At 40.1% G+C, this 23695-nt stretch overlaps 1 protein-coding gene across 1 annotated transcript in view; it reads left to right on the top strand.

Moving 5' to 3' along the window:
- Positions 1–23695, top strand: part of shprh (SNF2 histone linker PHD RING helicase) — a 112575-nt gene that overhangs the window by 27364 nt on the left and 61516 nt on the right. Inside the window, exons 6-12 of the mRNA XM_060852229.1 lie at positions 3845–3923; positions 5381–5531; positions 8700–8805; positions 11579–11835; positions 15569–16252; positions 20936–21187; positions 22343–22421. Of these exons, the coding sequence (XP_060708212.1) occupies positions 3845–3923; positions 5381–5531; positions 8700–8805; positions 11579–11835; positions 15569–16252; positions 20936–21187; positions 22343–22421 (1608 nt within the window). The remainder of the gene's footprint in view (positions 1–3844; positions 3924–5380; positions 5532–8699; positions 8806–11578; positions 11836–15568; positions 16253–20935; positions 21188–22342; positions 22422–23695) is intronic.

Below are 23695 nucleotides of genomic sequence, written 5' to 3'. Positions count from 1 at the left end.
GGCCAATTCACCTGACCCGCACATCTTTGGACTGTGGGAGGAAACCGGAGCACCCGGAGGAAACCCACGCAGACACGGGGAGAACGTGCAAACTCCACACAGTCAGTCGCCTGAGTCGGGAATTGAACCCGGGTCTACAGGCGCTGTGAGGCAGCAGTGCTAACCACTGTGCCACCGTTAATCTGATTCCAGTCACGTTGTTGTCATCAAAAGTCAACATCATTGTGGAATAAAGCTAGAAATGCTGGATGTGCTTAGCAGGCTGTTTTAAAAACATTTATTCACTGGCTGTAGGTGTCAGTGGCTAGGTCAGAATTCTGGGTCTTATGATCTTATACTCCACAACTACCTGATAAAGGAACAGTGCTCTGAAAGCTAGTACTTTCAAATAAATCTGTTGGACTATAATCTGGTGTTGTGATTTTTAACTTTGTCCACCCCAGTCCAACACTGGCTCCTCCACATCTTTTATCAGATCTGGCCATGTGGACATAGTCTCTGCTAATAATTACTATTGTTGAGAAATTGGTATATTTCCTTTGCATGATATGGAGTAATTGGCAACAGTTACTCAGGAGTGTGATTTTTCTAGGTTTACCAGGTTTCCATGTTCTATTCAAAAAACTTGACAATGTTCAGGACAAAGTAGCCTGCTTGATTTGACATTGCATCCACAAGTTTCCCTCTCTCTACCACTGAGCTCAATTGCAATGGTGTGTACTATCTACAAGATCACTGGAGAAATTTATCAGTGATCCTTAGGCAGCTCCTTCTATACCCCTGACCACTTCCATTTGTAAGGAAAAGAGTTAGTGAATCTCATTTGAACTGCTTCAAATGCCAGTATAACCAACCTTAAATTCAGGGACCAAAACTGTACACCGTGTTTCAGGTGCAGCTTCATCAGCATCCTTTGCATTCTTAACAAGCGTTCCTTATTTTTAAACCTCTATCTCCAGAAATGAATGCCAAACTTGCTTTTGCCATCATATTTACTTGCTGTACTGGCATATTAACATTTTGTGCTTATGCCTAAGAGCTCCCAGGACTGTCTGCTGCACCTTTTTGGTATATTTCTCCAAACTCTGGCAAGTTTGTCAGAAGTTATTTCCTTTTCACAAACCATGTTGACTCTGTTTGATGCATTAAGCCTTTCTTAATTTTCTGCTATTTCTTCTTGAACAATCGACTCTAAGCATTTTCCCAATAATAGATGTTAAGCTAACTGTCTTATAGTTTCCTGCTTTCTGTCTGTCTGTCTGTCTCTGTCTCTCTCTCTCTCTCGAGCAGTAGCTCAAAATTCCTCCTGGACTCCACTGAATTTTTGCAATATTTCAACCAATGCATTTATTGTCTCTGTAGCCACTTTCTTTGAAACCCTTGAATGTAGGCCATGAGCACATGGTGACTTGTTTGTCTTTAATCCCAATACTTGGTCAAATACTTTGTCCCTTGTGATAAGCACCTTGGGATGATTATAGTATCAGCTGCCAATGGAAAAATTGATTTAAGTTATCTACCATTTCCCTGATCGTCATTGTGGATTCCCCAGCTGCAACTTCCAAGGATCTCCTATTAACCTTAACTAGTCTATTTATAACCCAGAGAAGCCTTTTTTTTTATTTCTTGCCAGTTTACTTTCATCGTCAATTCTCTCCTGTTTTAATAGCTTTTTTAATCATCTGCTGATTCCTAAAAATGCCCAGTATTCTGACTACCATTAGTTTTCGTTGCTTTGTACACCTTTGATTTTGCTTGGTGACTCTCCTTGACTACTTTTGTTAAGCACAGATGATTCGTCCTTCTTATCCAGTTCTTTTCGGACAAAATACATCTTTGCTGAGAGTTATGAAATATCTGCTTTAATGTCTGCAAATACCCATCTACTGACCTTCCCCATAGTCTAAATTCCCCGTATGATTTAGATAAGTGTTTCTTCATACACTACTAATTGCCCTTGTTTAAATTGAGAACACTGGTTTGAGACCAGAGTTGCTCAACCTCGATTTGAAGTTCTCGCATGTTGTGACTGCGACCACTAGAGGATTCTTTACTACAGAATCTGTCATTAATCTAAACTCATTTCACATTACTGGTTCTAAACTAGTCTGTTTCTATGTTGGAACTGCAACAATCTCTAATGCACTCTTCAAATTTGTATTCCATGTTACCTTTTTTTCATTTGATTTGTCCAGTCAGTATGCAGATTAAAATTAGCCTTGAGATTTGTATTGCTTTTCTTATATGCCTTCACTGTGACCTTCAAGACAATTTTCCACTCTGCTGTCAGCCAGTGTGAACCAAAAATGACCACAGGACACTGTTTCAAACTGTTTCACACTGACACTGTGTGCTGGTAAGACAAAATCCCCCCTCCAGTTACAATTTCTGTCTCTGTCACACGAGTTGTTCCAACTTTTCCAATTACATGTTGCAGAGAGGTTTACAATTAGAGCGATAGGAGTCTGATTGGAGGGAAGTATCATGATTAAACTGAAACAATTATTCTCACCAATCCTGCAGTTGCCATGCAGGAGACTTTCTGCTGCACCATCACCAACCATTCTACGTTTTTGGGTGGTGAAGGAAAGGAAAATAAAAATGAAAGAACAGTCAGTCAGTAGGAAGGCTAGAACAATAGGCGCTTTACCTAACTTTTGCTCTGTACCTGCTTTCCAAAATCTAAAATCTGGCTGTTACTTCCACATTGGACTGGGCACAGTATTTGCCTACTCTGACGCTGTTTGTATCCATGTTCCAGGGGGATCATAGAGAATGTGCTCCCTAGCCTGTCAGAATTTGAGATACCAGGGCCCAAGCTCCTAGCCCCTAAGTAGGCTACTCGTTCTTCCCAGGTAGTGCTGGCTGCAGAAAAGTTTCACTTACCCACTGGCTGCAGAGGTAGCAGCCATGAGTAGGAACCAAATGAATGAGTGGAGAGAGGAGGAGGGAAGGTAGGAATGAGTGGGTCTAGATGGGGAGGGATGGAAGGGCTGAGCGAATGTGAGTAGGAAGAAAGGACATGAATGAGTAAGGTGCATCAGTTTGAGTTGAGAAAATGCAGCAAAAAGTCTACTTCAAATAAATATTTTAAAGGTCTTAATCTGAACACCCATTCCCTTTGCCTTGGTTATAAAACTGTCTGAAGAGTTCACCATTTTCAGTTTCTTTGACTTAGTCATATCATTGCTTACTAGATTTATGTTCACTGAGAAACAGTCAGATATGACTTCTATTTATTCCATTGCCAGGATCCTCACTTCAGGTTTAGGTTTTGTATCTGAGTAAACTATTAGTAATACTGAATTATATCGTAGTGCCACTGTATGTTACTACCTTTGAACAGAGCCTTAGAGTCAGTACTGGGTTGGGAAATCATTACATGCTTGTGCCTGATAACTGGGAACTAAAAAGACTGTGATTCAAACTACCATTGACACATTTGGCACGGACATGATATGCTTGGGAATGTGTTGCAGCCTCAAGCTTAAATCTTTGATATCTCAAATGATTGCAAATTAAACTGTGGAAAGCAATTATCATCATCTCTTTCTACATTGCATTCAAATTATGACCAGTGCCACCATGTAAACCATGCTCATCCTGCAAAGCCTCAAAAAATATATTAAACACTGATCCAGACACAATAATGGGAATGATTGAAAGTATGTATTTTTCGTTACACGAGCAGACATGAGAGTATCGTCACACTTAATATTCACATAAATCGCATGTGGTGAGACATCTAATCTATTCTTTGTTTGCCTTCAACTTGATTCTCTCCTATTCAACTCTATCGTATTGTTTAATATAATAATGCAGTTTAAAAAAAACCTTTTTTCAGATAATGCCCTCCATTTGTTATGGAAAGAAGTCAAGACAAAGGATGAAAAGAAAATATATTATAATCCATACACTGGTTGGTGCGTATATTTTACTGTTTGAAAACTGATTTTGTACTGAAACCAAATTTAATATCCCAGTAGGACTGGATGTTGGGTGGAGTATCCACAATGCCTTACTGTGGATTTTGATATTTAACAGATATTTCGGAGGTAATTATTCAAATTTATCCAGGGTTCAAACACGTTGTTCACCAACTTTAAAGTTTCATTGAGACTCCTTCATCTTGTAGGCCTTTACACCAGTAATAGTAGCTTTGCTCTTTCTTGTTCCCTGCTTGTCTTCCATCTTGACTTTATCTAGATCCATGAGCAAATCACCTAGGTTGACAGACTCCGTACTATACTGAGAGAATGTTGCACTCTTGGAGGTGGCACCTTCCAGGTGACCTGTTTGTCCAAGACCTTAGTTGCCGCTCTGGTGAACATAAAAATCTCAGGCCATTAATTTGAAGGCAAATGAAGAGTTCTCCAAGCTAAGATATATCCTGCAACCATCTTAAGTAGAACAGATTAACTACTTTTTATCTCCGAGTTCTCTGTGGGATTTTGCTGTGTGCAGATTGGATGTTGCATTTAATATTTTGCATCAGTGACTACCTTTTAAAAGCGTTCTTCACTGTGGGATGTCCAGAGGTCATGAAAAGAGCTGTAGAAATGTATCGAAAACCAGTTGCCCTCGGGCAATATCTAAGTAAAGAGTAATGCAGTTAGTGTTTCCAGTCAAAGATCTTTTACAGGGAATGTTAAAGATGTAATTGTTTTTAAGCAAACACAGATTTAGGAAAGTAGTTAAAGGGGAAGTGGGTGACAGGTTGGAAAACAGGATAGATTAAATGACCAAGGGAATGATGCTGCAGGGTGAAAGTGGGTGTTAATGAACAGGTCAAGCACTTAAAGATGTATTTGACAGACATATAAATAGGACCATCTTTCTCGCTTTTACTTTTTATTTTATTATCTTTCTTTCATTTTTTTCCTTTTCCTTTTGTTCTCTTCTTCTTTCATGCTGTGTCCCTATCCTGAATCTTTCTGTTTTCCCCTCTGTTGTACTCATGAACTGTTTCTTGTGCTCTCTTCCTTCTGCATCTCTGATCACCTCTCTTAACTGCTGCTACTGCTCCTTTTTCTCTTTGCTTTGTCTCTTATCAAGTTTTTTACTTAATTGAAGAATAATTGTGTGTAAAATTCAAGGAACTGACTGTAAGAAGCTTTGCTTACTTTGGGAATCTGTTTACACACAACAATGAGTGCCTCTAGCCTGATCAAATATCATTTACACTCTAAGTGATATCCAGTTGTCCCTTTTAAAAGAGCAGCCTTAATTAAACCTTAGCTATAGAATAATACATTGTGCGTTACAGGGCATATTGCTGTAAACAGAGTAATGAGGTTACGGGCATATCTTTGATTTCTATATGAATGTACAAGTTCTGTATTACTCCACATACTAGCTCTCTGCTCTCTATCTGATTTAGCATTATTCGTGAGTGCCCTCTTCCGAGTGCTGATTGGCCTGGAGGAATCCTTGCAGATGAGATGGGTCTGGGGAAAACTGTGGAAATGCTGGCACTCATTTTGACTCACACACGTAAAGAAATGAAACTAGACTCTCTGTCACTGCCAGAGGTATGGTCCATCATTTGAGTTTATTGTTTGTCTCTGCCAGAGTTGTGAACCCTCCAGGATTATCCTGGAATCATCAAGAATTAAACATTAAACTTCTGGACAGTGCATGCAAACAGAGGAGGAAAAGTTACATTTGACATTAAAAACAATGTTGTGTTTTTACCTTTTTAAGCTTTTTTTTTATTTTTTAGAAACTCATTTGTGGGATATGTTCATTGCTGTTGGCCAGCATTTTATTGCCCATCAGAAACAAAAACAGAAGTTGCTGGAAAAGCTCAGCAGCTGTGGCAGCATCTGTGAAGAGAAATCAGAGTTAACGTTTTGGGCCCAGTGACTCATCCTTTATTATCTGTCCTGAGTTGTCCTTGAGAAGTTGGTGTTGAGCTAGCTTCTTGAAACACTGCAGTCCAGTAAAATAATATGTTGTACAATACACGGTCTATTGTGTAAACAGCATATTGTCTGATACTTGGTTATCGATAAATTGGAGGTTGCAGGGTGGGGAAGATTTTTTTGTTTGGTTGAGTTGATTGGAGGTTACATATCATCCTATGAAATCTTCAAGGATGTGTCAGTTGAAAACCTTGCTGAAGCGCTAACTCATTCACTGCTGTAGCATTTAAAAGTCAAATTTCATGGAAATTTTAATGAAAATATTACACTTAGAAAAAGCTTGAAAGGCTTTTACTGCTGACTGTGTAAGACCCTTAACCAGGTGATATAATGGGTATAGAGATCCTAAATGGTGGGAATGTGAATAGAACAGATCGCGGAAACTGAGATTTTGGCTTTTATATGTAAAGATAATAAACACAAAGCTGGGAACTGATAATGAATTTGTAACAAAATAGTGGTTTACTCTGAGTTGCTGTACTGCAATTAGTTCTGGCACCCCATTGGAGGAAGGATATTAGAGCTTTCAAAGAGAACAGCAGAGATTTACAAGAAGTGACACTAGGTCACAAGATCATGATTCAAACTGTAGGTATGATGTCTGTTCTTGCCTGTGTCTTGTTTCAGCTTAACGTAGCTGAGAACCACTTTGTCAAATACTGTAGAGATTTGAATATTCCTGCAGATACTTGAAATTAAATACTGATTTCATATGGTCAAAACCATTTAAATATTCTGGTGGGGTTGCTCAAGATAAATGGTATGCCTTTTATTTTATTGACCTTTGGTTTCTGGTATTGTTTCTGACTTTTCCTAATTTCTGATTGTCTCTCTATTGTTTTGTTTGTGACTCTGCTTGGTTCTTTCATTCCCTTTATTGTTGTGTTGTCTGTTTTTCTGCTTTTGATGATGGATGTAGCATGAGCTAGGATGGCCATAGACAGTGACATGAAATAGGTGGCACTACAATACCTGCTTACTTGGGGCCTGCATTTTGCTGTTTGTTGGCTTATGTCTGTGACTCAATGGGTCAATGGCTACGGGAAGAATGCTGGTAAGTGGAGTTGAAATGCCTACCAGCCATGATTGAATGACAGAGTGGACTCGATGGGCCGAATGGCCTTACCTCCACTCCTATGTCTTATGGTCTTATTGTCTTGTATTCTTGCCTCTGAGTTGGGAGGTCATGGGTTCAAATCCCGTAGTACAGACTTGAGCTCATAATGCAGACTGACACCACCAGTAAAGTACTGAGGTAGTGCTGTCAGAAATTCCACCTTTTGCATAAGATATTAAAGCAAAGTCCTGACTGTCCCTCAGGTAGATATAAACAATCTCATGGCACTATCTCAAGTAAGAGAAGGAAGCCTTCAGATTTCTGGTCAATATCACATGACTGTTCTTTGGGAGCTTGCAGTGCCTACATTGGCTGCTGTGACATTTGTGGTACATTTATTTGAAAAGATACTTTATTAACTGTAAAGCACTTTAAAATATCCCAAAGTCTTGAAAAGTGCTATAAAATGCAAGTTCTTTTCTCTCTTTCCTTTAATTAAACACTTATGATTACTGACAATTATGTTCTGATTAGGCTTGAGAAATTAAGCTTGAGGAAGAGGTATTAGATGTTTTTGTGCACGTACAGTGCATAAATACCCAGAGCCTGATGAGATGTATCCCAGGCTGCTATGGGACGCAAGGGAGGAGATTGCTTGGGATCCTGGTGGATTTATTTAATACTTTGATGGACACAGGTTAGGTGCCAGATGACTGGATGATAGCTAATGTGGTTCTTTTGTTCAAGAAAGACGAAAGTGATAGACTAGGTAGTTTCAGACCAATTATTCAATGACTGTGTTTGGATATTATCAGAAAAAATTTTGAAGGACAGCGTTAATCAATATGTGGAAAGGCAGGAATTGACCAAGGATAGTCAGCAAGGAATTGTTCGAGGGAGATTCTGTCTGACTTATTTAGTTGCGTTTTTTGAAAAGATGACTGAACATATTGGTGAGGACGGTGCAGTTGATGGGGTTTACATGGATTTACCTTAGACCTTTGACAAGGTGCCACATGCAAGGCTGTCCAAAAGGTAAGAGCCTATAGGATCCAAGGCAAATTAGCAAACTGGATCCAAAATTGGCCAACAAATAGGAGGCAAAAGATGATGGCGGAGGGTTGTTTTTGTAAGTGGAAACCTGTGACCAGCAGTGTGCTGCAGGGATCGGTGCTGGGACCCTTGCTCTTGTTATGTATCGTAACAATTTGTATGTGAATGGAGAAGTTTAAATTCATAAGTTTGCAAATGGCATAAAAATTGGGGTGTTGATAAGTGAGGAGGATGGTCTCAGGCTAAAGTCTAAGATTGATTAGCTGGCACACTGGGCAATGCACTGGCAGATGGCATTTAATCCTGATATATATGAGGTAATGGATTTTGAGAGGTCTAAAAGAGGAAGGATACAAATAATGGGTGATAGGTCCCTAGGGATTGCGGAGGAACAAGGGGGCCTTAATGTACAAGTCTACCATAACTTGAATCTTCTAGCTGTTTTCTGCTGATCTCCTGACATCTAACAATTCTTCAAGTCGTTTGTTGTCTTCTTACCGTTGTCCATCCATGCAATAATGTGGAGTCTCTGATTGAATCAACAGGGTTTTGTCAACACTTCGTTCTTGTTTAGAAGGGTTAGAAGGAGATGACGTCTAGATGGGTTAAATATGAAATAAGTAATTACTGTCAAACCTTTATTGATATTCTACCCCTCTTACTAGGGGACATCAGTAAATTACTACATGCCGCCTCCATTACCTGCAGCCTCTGACAAAGCAATTAAGCAGAAAGTTGATGTCAAACCAAAGGAAAAAGCAAACTATCCTAGTAAGTGATTCTTTTATTGTTATAATTCATGACTAAATTAATTTCTAAAGCAAACTTTATAAATACTAACTCTTGGGGTAGGCCAAGACATGCTTTTATATAATCTCTTACTCATTTACTTGATGTTCCAGTATGTTTTACTGCTAATTAAGTATTTTTGACTTGTAGTATTGGTTTGTGTACAGCAAGATACCATGAAAAGCAGTGTGATTATAACCACTGCACAGTACATTACACCATATGAACTAAATGATAGAACAGCACTCGAGTGGATGCTGGGCACAATGGGTAATGAATTTTAAAAAAACTGTTGAGAAGAGTGAAAAATCTATGGAGAGAAGGTTTAGAGTGGCTTTGATGGAGATATTTAACATAATTTAAAATACTCATAGGTCTGGACAAATAGGGAGGACTTGCTCCCATAGGTGGAAGAATTGTGAATCAGAGGGCATCGATTTTGGATAACTGGCAAAAGGAGCAATTGAAGACAAGGAGACAAGACAAGGAAAATCTTTTTCATGTTATAAGCAGTTCAGGTCTGAGAATGTAGTAGATACAATATCAGCTAAAGCTTTCAAATGGGAATAGGATCATTTTCCAAAAAAGAAGAATTTGCACGGCTATGCTGAAAAGTCAGGGAAGTGCCCATAGGTGAATTGAAATTGAAGACACGAAGGCCTCTTCTAATGTAACCATTCTATAATTCTAAATAACATAAGGAAATAGGTTAAGTAAACTGACAAAACTTTTGCAGATTAAGTATAATATGGAGAAATGGGAAGGTGCTTTAGCAGGAAGAAGAGAAAATCAATATTTTTTAAAATGTTTGATAGTGTTGGTATGTTGACCTTAAAACTCATCACGCAAGTACTAATCTGTTTTATTATTTTGCTAAAGTGAGACAATGGAGTGACTTGTCTTCCTTCAACTTCCCTTTATATATGTAACACTAGTTTGGTCTTTCTTCATTTCCATTGTTTTTGCCCTTGCTGTTTTCACGCTCATGGTCCCTGCATTGAGGACTTTTCTGGTCACTCAATGTTTTTTGAAATGACAAAATGAATTCCATGTTGCGGTGATCAAAATAAAATCATAACTAGGAGCAGAACTAAACCATTTAGTTTGTTGAGTTCCACAGTTCAGTAAGGTTGTTGACCTGTTTCTGAGTTGGGAAGGGCATCGCCCAGCATTTAACCTATTAAGCCCACCCCCTCAGAATTAATAAGACAATTTCTCATTCTTTTAAGCTTCAAAGAGGAGAAATCCAACCTGCTCAACCTTTCATCATAAGAAATTCTTTAATTCAAGGAATTGGCCTAGTCCACTTTACTGAACTTCTTACAACCAAAGTACATCCCTCCTTAAGTAAGGAGACTGTTGGCCAAACTTGTCATTAAGTTGGGTCACATAAGTTAGAAAATTTCCCTGTATGCGCATTTTTCACTCTAATAAAATAGGGGTAGGATTGTATCAGGCCTACAAAATCTAGACACAGTTTGATGTGGCCGTGGAGATGTCTGATATCTGTCCTTTTTGTTTTTGATCATGCAGTTCCCAGATGGCTTTGTTGTGAATGCTTGGCAGAGCTCCAAAACTCACTAATGGATTAGATCTGCAGGAGATCTGTTTACACACCTTGAGGATCTTTTGCTTTGATTTGTTGATATTTTATGAGGCTATGACGTTCTTTGGGTTTTTCAATGTCTGTTTATTTGGACCGGATTACCAAATGTGAAATGGGCTAAAATTCCTATTGTTGGAGCTGAGGCTCTGTATCTGATTGATGCTTTTATAAAATTGTAAGAGAAGCCAGCCTTTCCAAAAGAAATCTTCATTTTGCCATTCTTGATGGTATTTTTTTAGTCTTGCTTGTAATTATATGATTCATTGGTTCATGAGTGCATACTGGATGAGTGTGCATGGAGGTGGTGTAGCAGGCATTGGTGAGAGCTTTTTAGAAATAACTTTAAAAACATTCCCAAACTAGACCGTGGTTCTCTTTATGGAGTGATAAACTGTGTTCTCAAGAAGCTAGCCCATCTCCATGAGAATTGGAAGCATGGAGGTTAAGCATGATGCCTATTACAACAATAGAACTGACCAGGTATGGAGTGCAGGGTACATATTTGCTACACACACCCTGATCTCTCACTAATGAAAATTGCTAGTACCTGGGATGGGATAGGGAGTCGCAGAATCGAGTCCTAGCCATCATTTTTAAAGCCATTGGAGCATTCAGCTTCACAAAAATCTGACTCAAAAACTGTAGACAGTACCTTAGATGCAACAAAGAAGCTTGCAGAGCAACATGAATGTCATTTATCTAAGGCTGTTAAAGTAATTAACCAGCTCAAGGATCATAAAAGAAGCAGTACTGGATAAAATGTGACACCAAATCACTTGAGCTGTTAGATCAGATGTCAAAAAGCTTTAAAAATGAGTTTGAAGAAATAATTGAACAGGGGCACTGCTTTGTGGAGAAGTTTTTAGGGAGGGAATTCTACAACATGGGGTTTAGATAGCTGAAAGCATGGCTGCCATGGTCAAGCAGTTACTATCAGAAATCAGTAAGCAGAATTGAAGGAATATAGTGGTCTCTGAAAGTTGTCTGACTGGAGGAAATTATGGGGGAGGGGAGAAGTCAAGGAGGTGGTTGAAAACCAGACTAAGAGCATTAAGTTCAAAATGCATCTGAACAACAAATCAAGGATTGTGGCAAATTATAATTTTTTTGTATTTTTGGTTGGTAATAATTCTTTCAATTTTTGTGTAGGCCTAAGAAAAATGCTAATTACTGCAATAAAGGAAATGAAGTTGAAGAAGGCAATTTCTGTCAGTGCAATGTATAAGTACATCACTGCCACCTACAGATATGATATTCAGCGAAATCGCCACCTAATCAGGAAGACTTTAGCCAAACTTATTGCAGAACAAATGATCGAACAAGTGAAAGGTCATGGATTAGCTGGGTCTTTTAGGATAGGAAAGAATTACAAAGAAGAAGTGAAAAGAAATGGATCAGAAAAACAGGTATTGTCTACTTTCATTCACTGAAAGCTTTTGGTTTTTGAACATTGCAACAAGCTTATTTAGCCTAGCCAAGCCCAAGCCTTGGGCTCACAAATGGCAAGGAACATCCTGCCCAAGTTCCAAGCAATGGCCGTGTCCAGCAAGACAGAATCTAACCTTTGCCCCATCAATACCTTTACCCATCACTGAATCCCACGCTGTCAACATCCTGGGGATAACCCTTGGCCAGAAAGTGATTTTGACTTAGAATATAAATACTGTAGTTGCAAAAATAGGTCACAGGCAGAGGATTTTTCAGTGAGTAACTCACTTCCTGACCTCCCAAAGCCCATTCACCACCTGCGTACTGTCCATTTGCCTGGATGAGTACAGCTCAAACAATCTTTAAAGAACTTGGCACCATCTAAGACATGAAAATGTGTTGCTGGAAGAGCGCAGCAGGTCAGGCAGCATCCAAGGTGCAGGAGAATTGACGTTTCGGGCATGAGCCCTTCTTCAGGAATGATGAAAGTGTGCCAAGCAGGCTAAGATAAAAGGTAGGGAGGAGGTACTTGGGGAAGGGGCATTGGAAATGTGATAGGTGGAAGGAGGTTAAGGTGAGGGTGATAGGCCGGAATGGGGTGAGGGCGGAGAGGTCAGGAAAAAGACTGCAGGTTAGGAAGGTGGTGCTGAGTTCGAGGGTTTGGACTGAGACAAGGTGGGGGGAGGGGAAATGAGGAAACTGGAGAAATCTGAGTTCATCCCTTGTGGTTGGAGGGTTCCTAGGCAGAAGATGAGGTTCTTTTCCTCCAGCCGTCGTGTTACTATGGTCTGGCGATGAATGGCTTAAATTTGAGAGAGGAGAATGTGCATGGGACCTGGGTGTCCTCCTACCCACCAGTCATTGAAGAGAAGTATGCAGATATAGCTGGCAGTAAAGATTAGATTAGATTACTTACAGTGTGGAAACAGGCCCTTCGGCCCAACAAGTCCACACCGACCCACCACCCACCCATTCCCCTACATTCACCCCTTTATCCAACTCTACGGGCAATTTAGCATGGCCAATTCACCTAACCTGCGCATCTTTGGACTGTGGGAGGAAACCGGAGCACCTGGAGGAAACCCACGCAGACACGGGGAGAATGTGCAAACTCCACACAGACAGTCGCCTAAGTCGGGAATTGAACCCGGGTCTCTTGTGCTGTGAGGCAGCAGTGCTCGCCACTGTGCCGCCCCCATTTATATAGGGCCTCGGTGAGACCATATTCGAGAATATTGTGTACACTTTTATTCTCGTTATCTGAGGAAGGATGTTCTTGTAATAGAGAAGGTATAGCGAAAGTTAACTAGACTGATTACAAGGATGGCAGGACTAATGTATGAGCAGAGAGAGGTTCAGTTGGTTAGGATAACATTAGTTGGGATTCAGAAGAATGAATGAGAATCTCATAGAAACCTGTGAAATTATAACAGGGAAGTCCAGAACCAGGGGTCTCAGTCTAAGGATGTGGAGTTAACCACTTAGCACTGAGATGAGGAGAAATTTCTTTACCTAGTCAAGGCCAAAACATTGAAAGGTTTCATGAAGTAGTTGTATAAAACATTTTAGGCTAAAGGAACCAAAGGAAATGGAGGAAAAGGGGCATGCTATTGAGTTGGACGATCAACATGATATGAATGAATGGCAAAGGAGGCCTGAAGAGTTGAATAGCCTACTTTTCTTTTTTTTTCTGTTTCTGTCCAGACTCTCTCCAAAGCTAATATGCTCCAATCCAGGTACACTGTGGTGAATCACCTCTGCACCCGCTCCACTGCAGTCATATCCTTTCTAAGAAGGTGGTGAGCAGAACTGCATGTGGTACTCCAGCTGTGGCCTAACCAAAGCCATGTACAATTCTAACATAATCTCCCTGCTTTTAGACTTGATGTCACAACTAATGAAAGCAGGTATCCCATATGCCTTCTTAACAAACCTATTAACCTGTCCTGCCAACTAAAGTGAATTGTTGACTTTGCCCATTGACAGATTTATGTACTTATAATAAACTAGCCATTCTGTCAACTCTTTTTGCCTAAGGTCTTGGTGTTTATTTGGACAATATTAAGAGGTTTGAAATGGTTAACCCTTCTGTTACTGAAACTACAATTACTCTGTCTAATTTACACAATTGCAGGATGAGGAATCTGAGGGCAAGCATCCCAAAATCCCTCTGTTCCTCTGACCTTCCTAGTACGCTGCCATTCACTGAGTACTCCCTTGTCTTGATACTTTTTCCAATATGCATGACCTTACACTTTTCAAGGCCAAATTCCATCTGATCTGCCCATCTGACCACCCAGTGTCTGAATTTTTAAAGATTTGATTAAATGGTTTTACCCACATCCCTGTCATCATTTCCACATCCTTGCCATTGCTTCCAAATCTTCGCTGACTCCAAGCTCTCCGTGAACCCTTTAATTTCCTTTCACCCGGTGTGTACTATTTACTAAACCAATTAGTCATTTAATAACCCAGCAATATGATCTGTGGAAAAATATAACCATTCAGGAGCCTTTTTTTGCGAAATGCTTTTGTTTGTACAATCCTGCAAATGTGTAAATTAGACAGGGCAATTGTAGTTTCAGTAACAGAAGGTTTAACCATTTCAAACCTCTTAATCTTGTCCAAATAAACACCAAGACCTTGGCAAAAGAGTTCACAGAATGGCTAGTTTATTATAAGTACATAACGCTGTCAATGGGCAAAGTCAACAATTCACTTTAGTTGTCAAATCAGAGCTCCTGTCGAATTAATGTGCTTGTCAGCCTTGGCAGTAATCCAAGCATTTATCATGACCACAGTTGGTGAACCCAAATGTTTGGCCAATTACTGCGACTGAAGCTACTCTTGACAACTGAAAGCTAGAAGACCTAAACGTTTCTGAATTAGAGAACTGAAACAGTTATTTTAATCAGCCTGCATCTGCATTCACCCACATCCATTGCCACCGATGCTCTGCTTCTGGGTTTGCTAGACCCAATTCTTTCCCACAGCAAACCCAACTGGTGGTAGTCACATTTTACAAAAAATTTAGTTAGGAAATTTCCAACTGCCTTGGTAGCCAGAAACTGGTTTCCAGTAGCATTCCGATAAATTTATGGTACATTCCTCTCCAAGGCCAACTTAGTAAGTTGGTCTGCCCAAAATGGCTCACAGTACTGTCCTTGTGGTCTTTAAGGCTGAAATGACCATGTATAAGTAATGAAAAAATGTTTAGAAATAACCAGGACAGATTTAAAAGCGACAGTTGTGCTTGATAAATTTCATAGTTCAGATTTACCAATGGCAAATTGTGGCAGAGGCTGGGTGGGATGCTCTTCGGAGGATTGGTGTGGACTCAATGGGCCAAATGGCCTGCTTCTGCATTGTAAGGACTTCATGATGTTATGATTCTAAATAAAACAGTTTAAGACCAACAAAGAAGGCCACACAAAGTAGCAAGGCTGTGGAATTTACAATCAGAGTTGTTGGATGAGGCAGAAACTGTGTTAATATGGATTAAATTAGCCTTAGTCTGGTTAGATAGATGAATGAAAGTATCAAAGGTGTACAAAACAGGATGCGTAAATGTGATGAGGTGCGTTTAATCACAGGCAGTAAATACAAATATGGACAAGGTGTATTTGGTAGCTTGCTTTTTGTTTTTTTTTCATTGCATTTCTGCATGTGTTTTATGGATACTATTTTATTATATCTCATTATTTTGCTTAGAAACCAAGCCCTGTGAAAAATGTGGTGCATGTATTTCCAAATAATGATCAAGAGGTGAAAAGAGAAGAAGGCAACAACATTCTGAATGCCACAGTCTCTGGCAACCCTTTGACAAATGAATCCTTTATGTGTCTCCTGGAAAATGAAAATGGCGATTGTGGGGAAACTAAGCAACACCAAAATTTGGAAAATCTACCAGTAACCTCACAGAATTTTGATTCTATACATGAGGTTCCTGACGGACAGTTCGAGAAGATTCCATCTGGACAAGGGAGCATGGAGAATACTGGAATTAATCCTCTGCAGCTGACAATAAATGATAAAGGTTGCCCAGATGGCCTCCAGAGAGATTCTCAAGGAGATCTAGGTGTACTAAATCACTCTAAAGCCCCCCTTGCCTGTAACAATTCAAAGAGTCATTTCGAATGTATCTGTGGAGAAAGTGGACTGGCTGATTATAAAGCGCGGGTGCAGTGTCTGAAGTGCCACTTATGGCAGCATGCTTCATGTGTAAATTATAAGGAAGAAGACATACAGGTCAGGCCGTTCTACTGCCCACACTGTCTTGTCACAATGCAGCCTGTGCCGACATCTGCAACCCTCATCATCTCACCCAGTTCGATTTGCCATCAGTGGGTGGATGAAATTAATAGGCATGTGAGGTTGTCTTCCATTTCCATCTTGGTAAGGAATCTGATGTGAAAAAGTTTGAATCTTAAACATGTAGCTTTTCTTTTTTTTATGTAAAAAGTGAGGTCTGCAGATGCTGGAGATCAGAGCTGAAAATGTGTTGCTGGTTAAAGCGCAGCAGGTCAGGCAGCATCCAAGGAACAGGAAATTCGACCGTTTTGGGCTAAAGCCCTTCATCTTTTTTTTGTGACTGCTTTATTTTTTTCCCCACTTGTTTCTTCTTCACATAGAAATAGGAACACGAGTAGACTGATCCCTTGAGCCTGCTCTGCTATTCGTTAGGATCATGGCTGATCCAAGATTCCTCATACCCACTTTTCTGCATTTTCCCCATTCACCTTGATCAGTAATTTATCTATCTTGGCCTTAAATATACATAATCATTAACTTCTCAGTGCTTTGCGGCAAGGAGTTTCAAAGCTTCTCAATCTTCTGAGAGAAGAAATTGCTTCTCATCTCAGTTTTAAATTGGCGCCCCTTTATTCTCTGACTATGTTCTCCGTTTTACATGAGGGGAAGCATCCTGCCAGCATTTACCCTGTTCAAGTCCCTTAAGAATCCTATATGTTTCAATGAGAGTCACCTCTCATTCTCCTAAATTCCACTGAGCGGAGGCCAACCTGTTCATCTTTTGCTCATAAGGCAATTCCTCCATATTAAACACCAGCTCGTGAACTTTGTCTGAACTGCCTCCAATGAAATGATGTATTTCCTTAAATAAGGGGATCAAAGCTGCTCAAAATACTCCAGATGTCTCCAGCACATTGTACAGCTGCAGTAAGACATCCTTACACTTGTACTCCAATCCCCTTAAAATGAGGGCCAGTATATCATTAGCCTTCCTGATTATGTTCTACACCTGTGTGCGAGCTCTCTGTGCTTCATGCACAAGTACCCTGAGTCCCTTTTGTGTTGCAACTTTTTGCAAATTTTCTTTGTTTAAATAACACTCTGTTCTTTTGATCTCCCTTGCAAAGTGAATATTTTCCCACATTATTCTCAATTTGCCAGTTTTCTGCCCACTTACTTAACCTATCAGCATCTCTTTGAAAACTGTTTCTATCCCTCTTGATGTCTGACTTTCTATCTAATTTTGCGCCATCTGCAAATTTGGCTATTGTATGTTCCATTTGTTTCTTCCAACGTATTAATACATGTTGTAGAAAGTTTGTGGTCCCACTAGTTGCAGTTTGCCAACCTGAAGAAGAAACCCTTACCCCCACATGCTATTTCTTGCCCATTAACCAGTCCTCTATCTATGCCAATATACCACCTCCAACACCTTGGGCTGTAATGACTTAACATTTTGTAAGGTACCTCGTTGAATGCTTTTCAGTTGTGATTTCCTCAAAAAACTGTATTAAGCTAGTTTCACGAAACCATGCTGACTTTGTTTGAATAGATTGATTCTCCAAATATTCTGCTATTACTTAATAGTTGATTCCAATACTTTTCTAATAAATAGATGTTAGTCTAATTGGTCTATAGTTACAGGATGCACAACTGCCTTTTAAATAGGGTGTCACATTAACAGTTTTACAATGCTCTTGGACTTCTCCAGAATCGCCAATACATCCACAATTTCTTATCTACCTCTTTTAAGGATCCTAGAATACAAGCCATCAGGGCCAAGGGACTTTTCTGCCTTTAGCTTCATTAATTTGACTTATGATACTTCTCTAGTGATGGTGATGATATTTAATCTCTCTCCCCACCCCCCAATTCTTTAGTATTAGTGGGATGTTTCCACCATAAAGACTTCTGCACAAAATCTTTTTAACTTCTCTGCCATTTCCTTGCTCCCAATGACTGTCATCTCAGATTTGATTTCTCAAGGTCCTATGATCACTTTGACCTCTCGCTTCCTTTTTAACCATTTAAAGAAGCTTGCATTGTCAGTTTTTACATTCTTGCTGGTTTGCCTGATAATTTGTCTTCTCTGTCTTTATTATCTTTTTACTTTTTTGCTGAATTCTGAATTTATTCCAGTCTTTGGGCTGTTGCTTACCTTTGTCTCCTTTATATGCTTTTTCTTTCAGCTTAATATCTTCTTAAACTAACCATGTCTAACCAGGAAAGTTATCTCACTCTTCACATATTTCTTCCTTACTGGGATGTATTAATGCTCAGAGTCATGGATTACCTTCTTAAATGTCTGCCATTGCTTGTTTACTCTCATTCCTGCTAATCTATCTGCCCAGTTCACTTTAGCCAACTCTATTCTCATTTCATTGTAATTCCCTTTATTTAAGTTAGAATTTTTATGACCAAGTTTCTCGCTCTATCATTTATATCTTTTACTCTGAAGTAATTTTTTAAGCTTGCCTTGCTTCCTATACCACATCCAGGATAGCCTGCTCCCTGTTTGGCACCATGACATATTTCGAGAAAAACTATCCCTGATACCCTCTATGAAGTTATTGTCATAGTTACCCTTTCTAATTTGACTGACCAAATCAACATGAAGGCTAAAGTCATCATCATTATTGCTTTTTTTTTACATTTTAAATATTATCTATTTGATTTATAGCCTTTTCCATAGAATGGTTACTCGTTTTATCTTTTTGTGGGGGGGGGGGGGGGGGGGGGGTAGGGAGCGGATCAATATACTATTCCAACCATTGTTTTCTTTCCCTTGCTGTTCTTTACCTCTCCCCAAATGAACTGTACATCATCCGAGCCTAGCTTTCTCTCACAACTCTTTCATCTCTTATAACAGTGCTCGTTCACCATCTTTTCTAACCTTCCTGTTTCTCTGAAAGATCAAATATCTCTGAATATTAAGCTCTTAATTCTGATCTCCTTGTAAGCTTTGCACTGTCAATTTGTCTATCTTATCCTGAATGCTTTGTGTATTAAGTACAAGGCCTTTAGATTGTTCTATTGTCAAATTTCCCTCCACTGTCATGGTTCCTTCGTGCAATATAAATTCATGCATTCTGTCCCTGCCTTTTCTGGTAACAATCGTCCCTAACCTGCCATCCTATCTTCACTTCTTCCTTTGAGTTTCTGTTTTCACCTCTACTGATTAATTTAAAGCCCTATCTACAGTTATTTGATTTGGCAGGACCTTGGTCCACTCACTATTCAGATGGAGCCCGGTCCGTTGGAATAGCTCCTGCCTTCCCGGTAATGGTGCCAATGTCACGTGAATTCAAACTCATTATTCCCACAAAGTCTTTTGAGTCACACATTTAACTCTTTAAACTTGCTGACTTTTCAAGAATTAGTTCGAGACGTGAGTAGTAAACAGTAGATTATTACCTTTTTGGTTCTGATTTTTAATTTAGCGCCTAGCTGTTTGTGTTCCCTCAGTAGAACCTCTTTCCTCATTCTGTCATTATTGTTGGTACCTGCGTGGGTGTCAAGCGGATCCCTCCCCAACCAAGTTCCTCTGCAGCCCAGATAAGAAATCCTTAACCGGGCAGTCAACATAACCTTAGGGATTGTCAATCCTGGCCACAGGGAATAGTGTCTGTTCCACTGACTATACTGTCCTTGACTACAACTACATGACTCTTTTCTCCACCAACTGTTTTTGTATAATTTCCTACTTGTTCTTTAGTTTTTAATCTGTAAAATCTTTCTCCTTTAATATTAACTTTAAAGAAGCATAGATAGGCAACCAATGAATTTTCAGATTCGTATAATATCCCTTTATGCTTTGAGCTGAACTCCCAATCCTGGGTTTCAATTTATCCTGTTAAAAAGACCTTATGAGCTACGAACCGAAAAAATCAAAAAGCATGTCCTTCCCTTTGCTCTGAATTCCCACGCTGCTGCAAAATCCCAGAGATCCATACTCACTCAGGCTGTGTCTTGCTTTGGATGTGATCTCTCCTTCCTAATCATGCAATCTTACTTAACTTGTACCTATCTAATAGAGACAAACAAAGAACGATTCTCTTGTAAGCACTTTGAATGCATCTTTGGAGTGTTGCATCCTTGCCACTGATTTGTTCTACTGTAGTCCTGGCTCTTGATAATTTTCAGTGCACTTAATTGCTGTTGGATTTAGCAAGAAAAGATTTGGAGACCAATGAATTTTTGATGCTAAATGAGTGTGTAAGACACCAATTTGATGGGGAGGAAGAACATGTTCATTTTAAGCTATATCAGTCACCGTATTTGTAGAGATTGAAAAAGAATTGACGTGCAAAGAATATTCCTGAAATGGACATTTGTTCAACAAATAAGGCATCTAAAGCAGAAGGAGCTGCTTTGAACCCCACTTTAGAAAACTAGGTCTAAACATGCCTTATCCAGCAGATCTTAAATAATGATAGCAACTGCCATTAAGGTGATTTAGAAACACAACATGGAACTGGGAATGTGCAGGAAATCTGGTTCAAAATCTACATCAGCATTGTGGTCCACTGTTTATCTTTATTTAGCCCCATCCCTGCTGAGTATCCACCACCCTTTCCCTTCCCCACCCTGCCCACCTTTCTGATGTCATGATCACCCACTATCCCTGTTATCATTAAAGTCCCATTTTTTTCGATAATTTAAATCTTGTTTCACTAAAACACATCTGATGGATAAATTTCTACAATGAAACTGGTTAATTTAATTAGTACTCCTTGAGCAATTATATCCATTCCAATTTGACTGGTTGCTGTTCTCATTTAGATTACTTAGAGTAACCTCTTCACATTTCTGACTTTGCCTCCGTAGATTTACCAAGGTGTGAAGAGACATGGCTTTATCCAACCTCATGCACTGGCAAAGCATGAAATAGTCATTACAACCTATGACGTACTCCGATCAGAGCTAAATTATGTCGATATTCCCCACAGCAACAGTGATGATGGACGCCGATTACGCAAAGAGAAGCGCTATATGGCCATCCCAAGCCCGTTGGTTGCAGTGGAATGGTGGAGAATCTGTCTGGATGAGGCTCAAATGGTGGAATGTGCCACCGCTAAGGTGTGGATGCAGAAGGGAGAACCCTTATAATCAAAGTGATCAGTTTCTCATGGGGAAATTACAGTATTGGTGGGGAAATTGGGTGTGTTGTATGATTTTTTTTCAACCATTAGTCTAAATGTTGAAGAATTGTTTGTAATACAGGTCCAAGTTTCTAACATATGCCTCCTGCAAATGAGCCTTGTCACCTGGAGTGTGAAGTTGGACCATGAGCGTTCATCTGATAGTTTGTTAATTTGCAGCAAGCCTTTGCTTTCAATTTCAATGTTTTTTTCCCAATCCTCCCCTTTTAAACTTTTACAGGAGGTCTTTTATTCCCATCATTCTGAACCAAATTTGAACTCCAATGTCGCTGTGTTGATTGCAGAATTCTGGTAATAGATTTAGCAGACCAGATATTTGTTCTATATTTTGAAGACTAAAGTTCAAAATTCATATATTATATACATATATTGGCTTGTCATTGTAACAACAGCAAACGTGCAGTATCTGGAACTACGACAAACTATTTGCTATTAACAGCACACAGGCGATGAGGATCTTGCCATAAAATGTTAGGTCTATCTCAGAAGGCTCTTGTACATCCTTACCTTTGGACCAGGAGACTTGGGTTCAAGAACCACCTGCTCCAGAGGCGTGTTTAAACGTCTCTGAAAAGGCTGATTAGAAAATATCTCCCTCAGATCTGTCACAATCAGTAGCACTCTCACCTCTTATCCAAAGGGTCATGTGTTCAATTTTCACTTCAGACACTTAAACATAACATCTATCGTCTGCCCTCTCATGTAAAAGATAACACTTCACTTTTTCAAGGAAGAGCAGTGAACAATGTCTTGATGACCTGGTCACTATTTATTCTTAATCAACATAACAAAAAAATCAGGTTAACTGATCATTATCCCATTGTTATTAGTAGAAGCTTCTTATAAGCAAACTGGTTGCCACGTTTCCATTTTCACATCAGTGTCAGTACTTCAGCAAAATATGTTTCATTGTCAGCAATGTGTTTTGTGACATTTTGTGATTGTGACAGGTAGTATTTCAGAGATGTACAGCTTCTGAACCCAGCAAGGACAAATGAAAGTGAAGCCAGAATTTTTGCATAAATCTGCACACAAATATCTCCTCCATTATGTCCCTGCCTTTTCTTCCTAGGCTGCAGAAATGTGTCTACGGTTAAGTGCCATCAATCGTTGGTGTGTCACAGGAACTCCAGTCCAAAGGAGCTTAGAAGGTGACAAATCTCTGAATTTTAAATGTTTACCTGGTGTGATTCAAAGAGTCTAACAATGATATTAATATCTTTCTTGTCCATCCTACATATTGCATACACTTAATTTAAAGTAATTTGTATTTTTGGAATTGAGATATTTAATATAGGGAGAGTAGTTTCTTGCTGAACGAATCTGTAGAATTGACAGTGCTGAATTGTTTGTTTAATTAATTACATGAGTAGCATGATTAGCAGCATTATGATTGAATACTGGGCTAATTTGTAAATTTTTAGCTAGATGTGTTTAATCAACCAGAGGAATGATACAGAGCTGAAAATGTGTTGCTGGAAAAGCGCAGCAGGTCAGGCAGCATCCAAGGAGCAGGAGAATCGACGTTTCGGGCATGAGCCCTTCTCAGGAATGAGGAAAGTGTGCCGAGCAGGCTAAGATAAAAGGTCGGGAGGAGGGACTTGGGGGAGGGGCGTTGGAAATGCGATAGGTAGAAGGAGGTTAAAGTGAGAGTGATAGGCCGGGGTGGGGGTGGGGGTGGGGGCGGGGGCGGAGACGTCAGGTCAGGAAGAAGATTGCAGGTTAGGAAGGTGCTGCTGAGTTCAAGGGTTGGGACTGAGACAAGGAGGGGGGAGGGGAAATGAGGAAACTGGAGAAATCTGAGTTCATCCCTTGTGGTTGGAGGGGTCCTATGCGGAAGATGAGGCGCTCTTCCTCCAGCTGTCCTGTTGCTATGGTCTGGCGATGGAAGAGCCCAAGGACCTGCATGTCCTTGGTGGAGTGGGAGGAGGAGTTGAAGTGTTGAGCCACGGGGTGGTTGGGTTGGTTGGTCCGGGAGTCCCAGAGGTGTTCTCTGAAACATTCCGCAAGTAGGTGGCCTGTCTCCCCAATGTAGAGGATGCAGTAAATGATGTGTGTGGAGGTGCAGGTGAATTTGTGGCAGATATGGAAGGATCCATTGGGGCCTTGGAGGGAAGTACGGGGAAGGTGTAGATGCAAGTTTTGCATTTCTTGTGGTTGCAGGGGAAGCTGCCAGAAGTGGAGGTTGGGTTGATGGGGTGTGTGGACCTGATGAGGGAGTCACGGAGGGAGTGGTCTTTTCAGAACGCTGATAGGGGAGGGGAGGGAAATATATCCCTGGTGGTGGGGTCCGTTTGGAGGTGCCGGAAATGATGACAGATGATACGATGTATATGGAGGTTGATGGGATGGTAGGTGAGGGCCAGTGGGGTTCTGTCCTGGTGGCGATTGGAGGGGCGGGGCTCTAGGGCAGAGGAACAGGAAG

This window comes from Hemiscyllium ocellatum, chromosome 3 (assembly GCF_020745735.1).
Source record: "Hemiscyllium ocellatum isolate sHemOce1 chromosome 3, sHemOce1.pat.X.cur, whole genome shotgun sequence".
NCBI classification, from domain to species: domain Eukaryota; kingdom Metazoa; phylum Chordata; class Chondrichthyes; order Orectolobiformes; family Hemiscylliidae; genus Hemiscyllium; species Hemiscyllium ocellatum.
The sequence above is the reverse complement of the archived record's forward strand: the minus strand, read 5'-3'. Positions and strand labels throughout refer to the sequence as shown.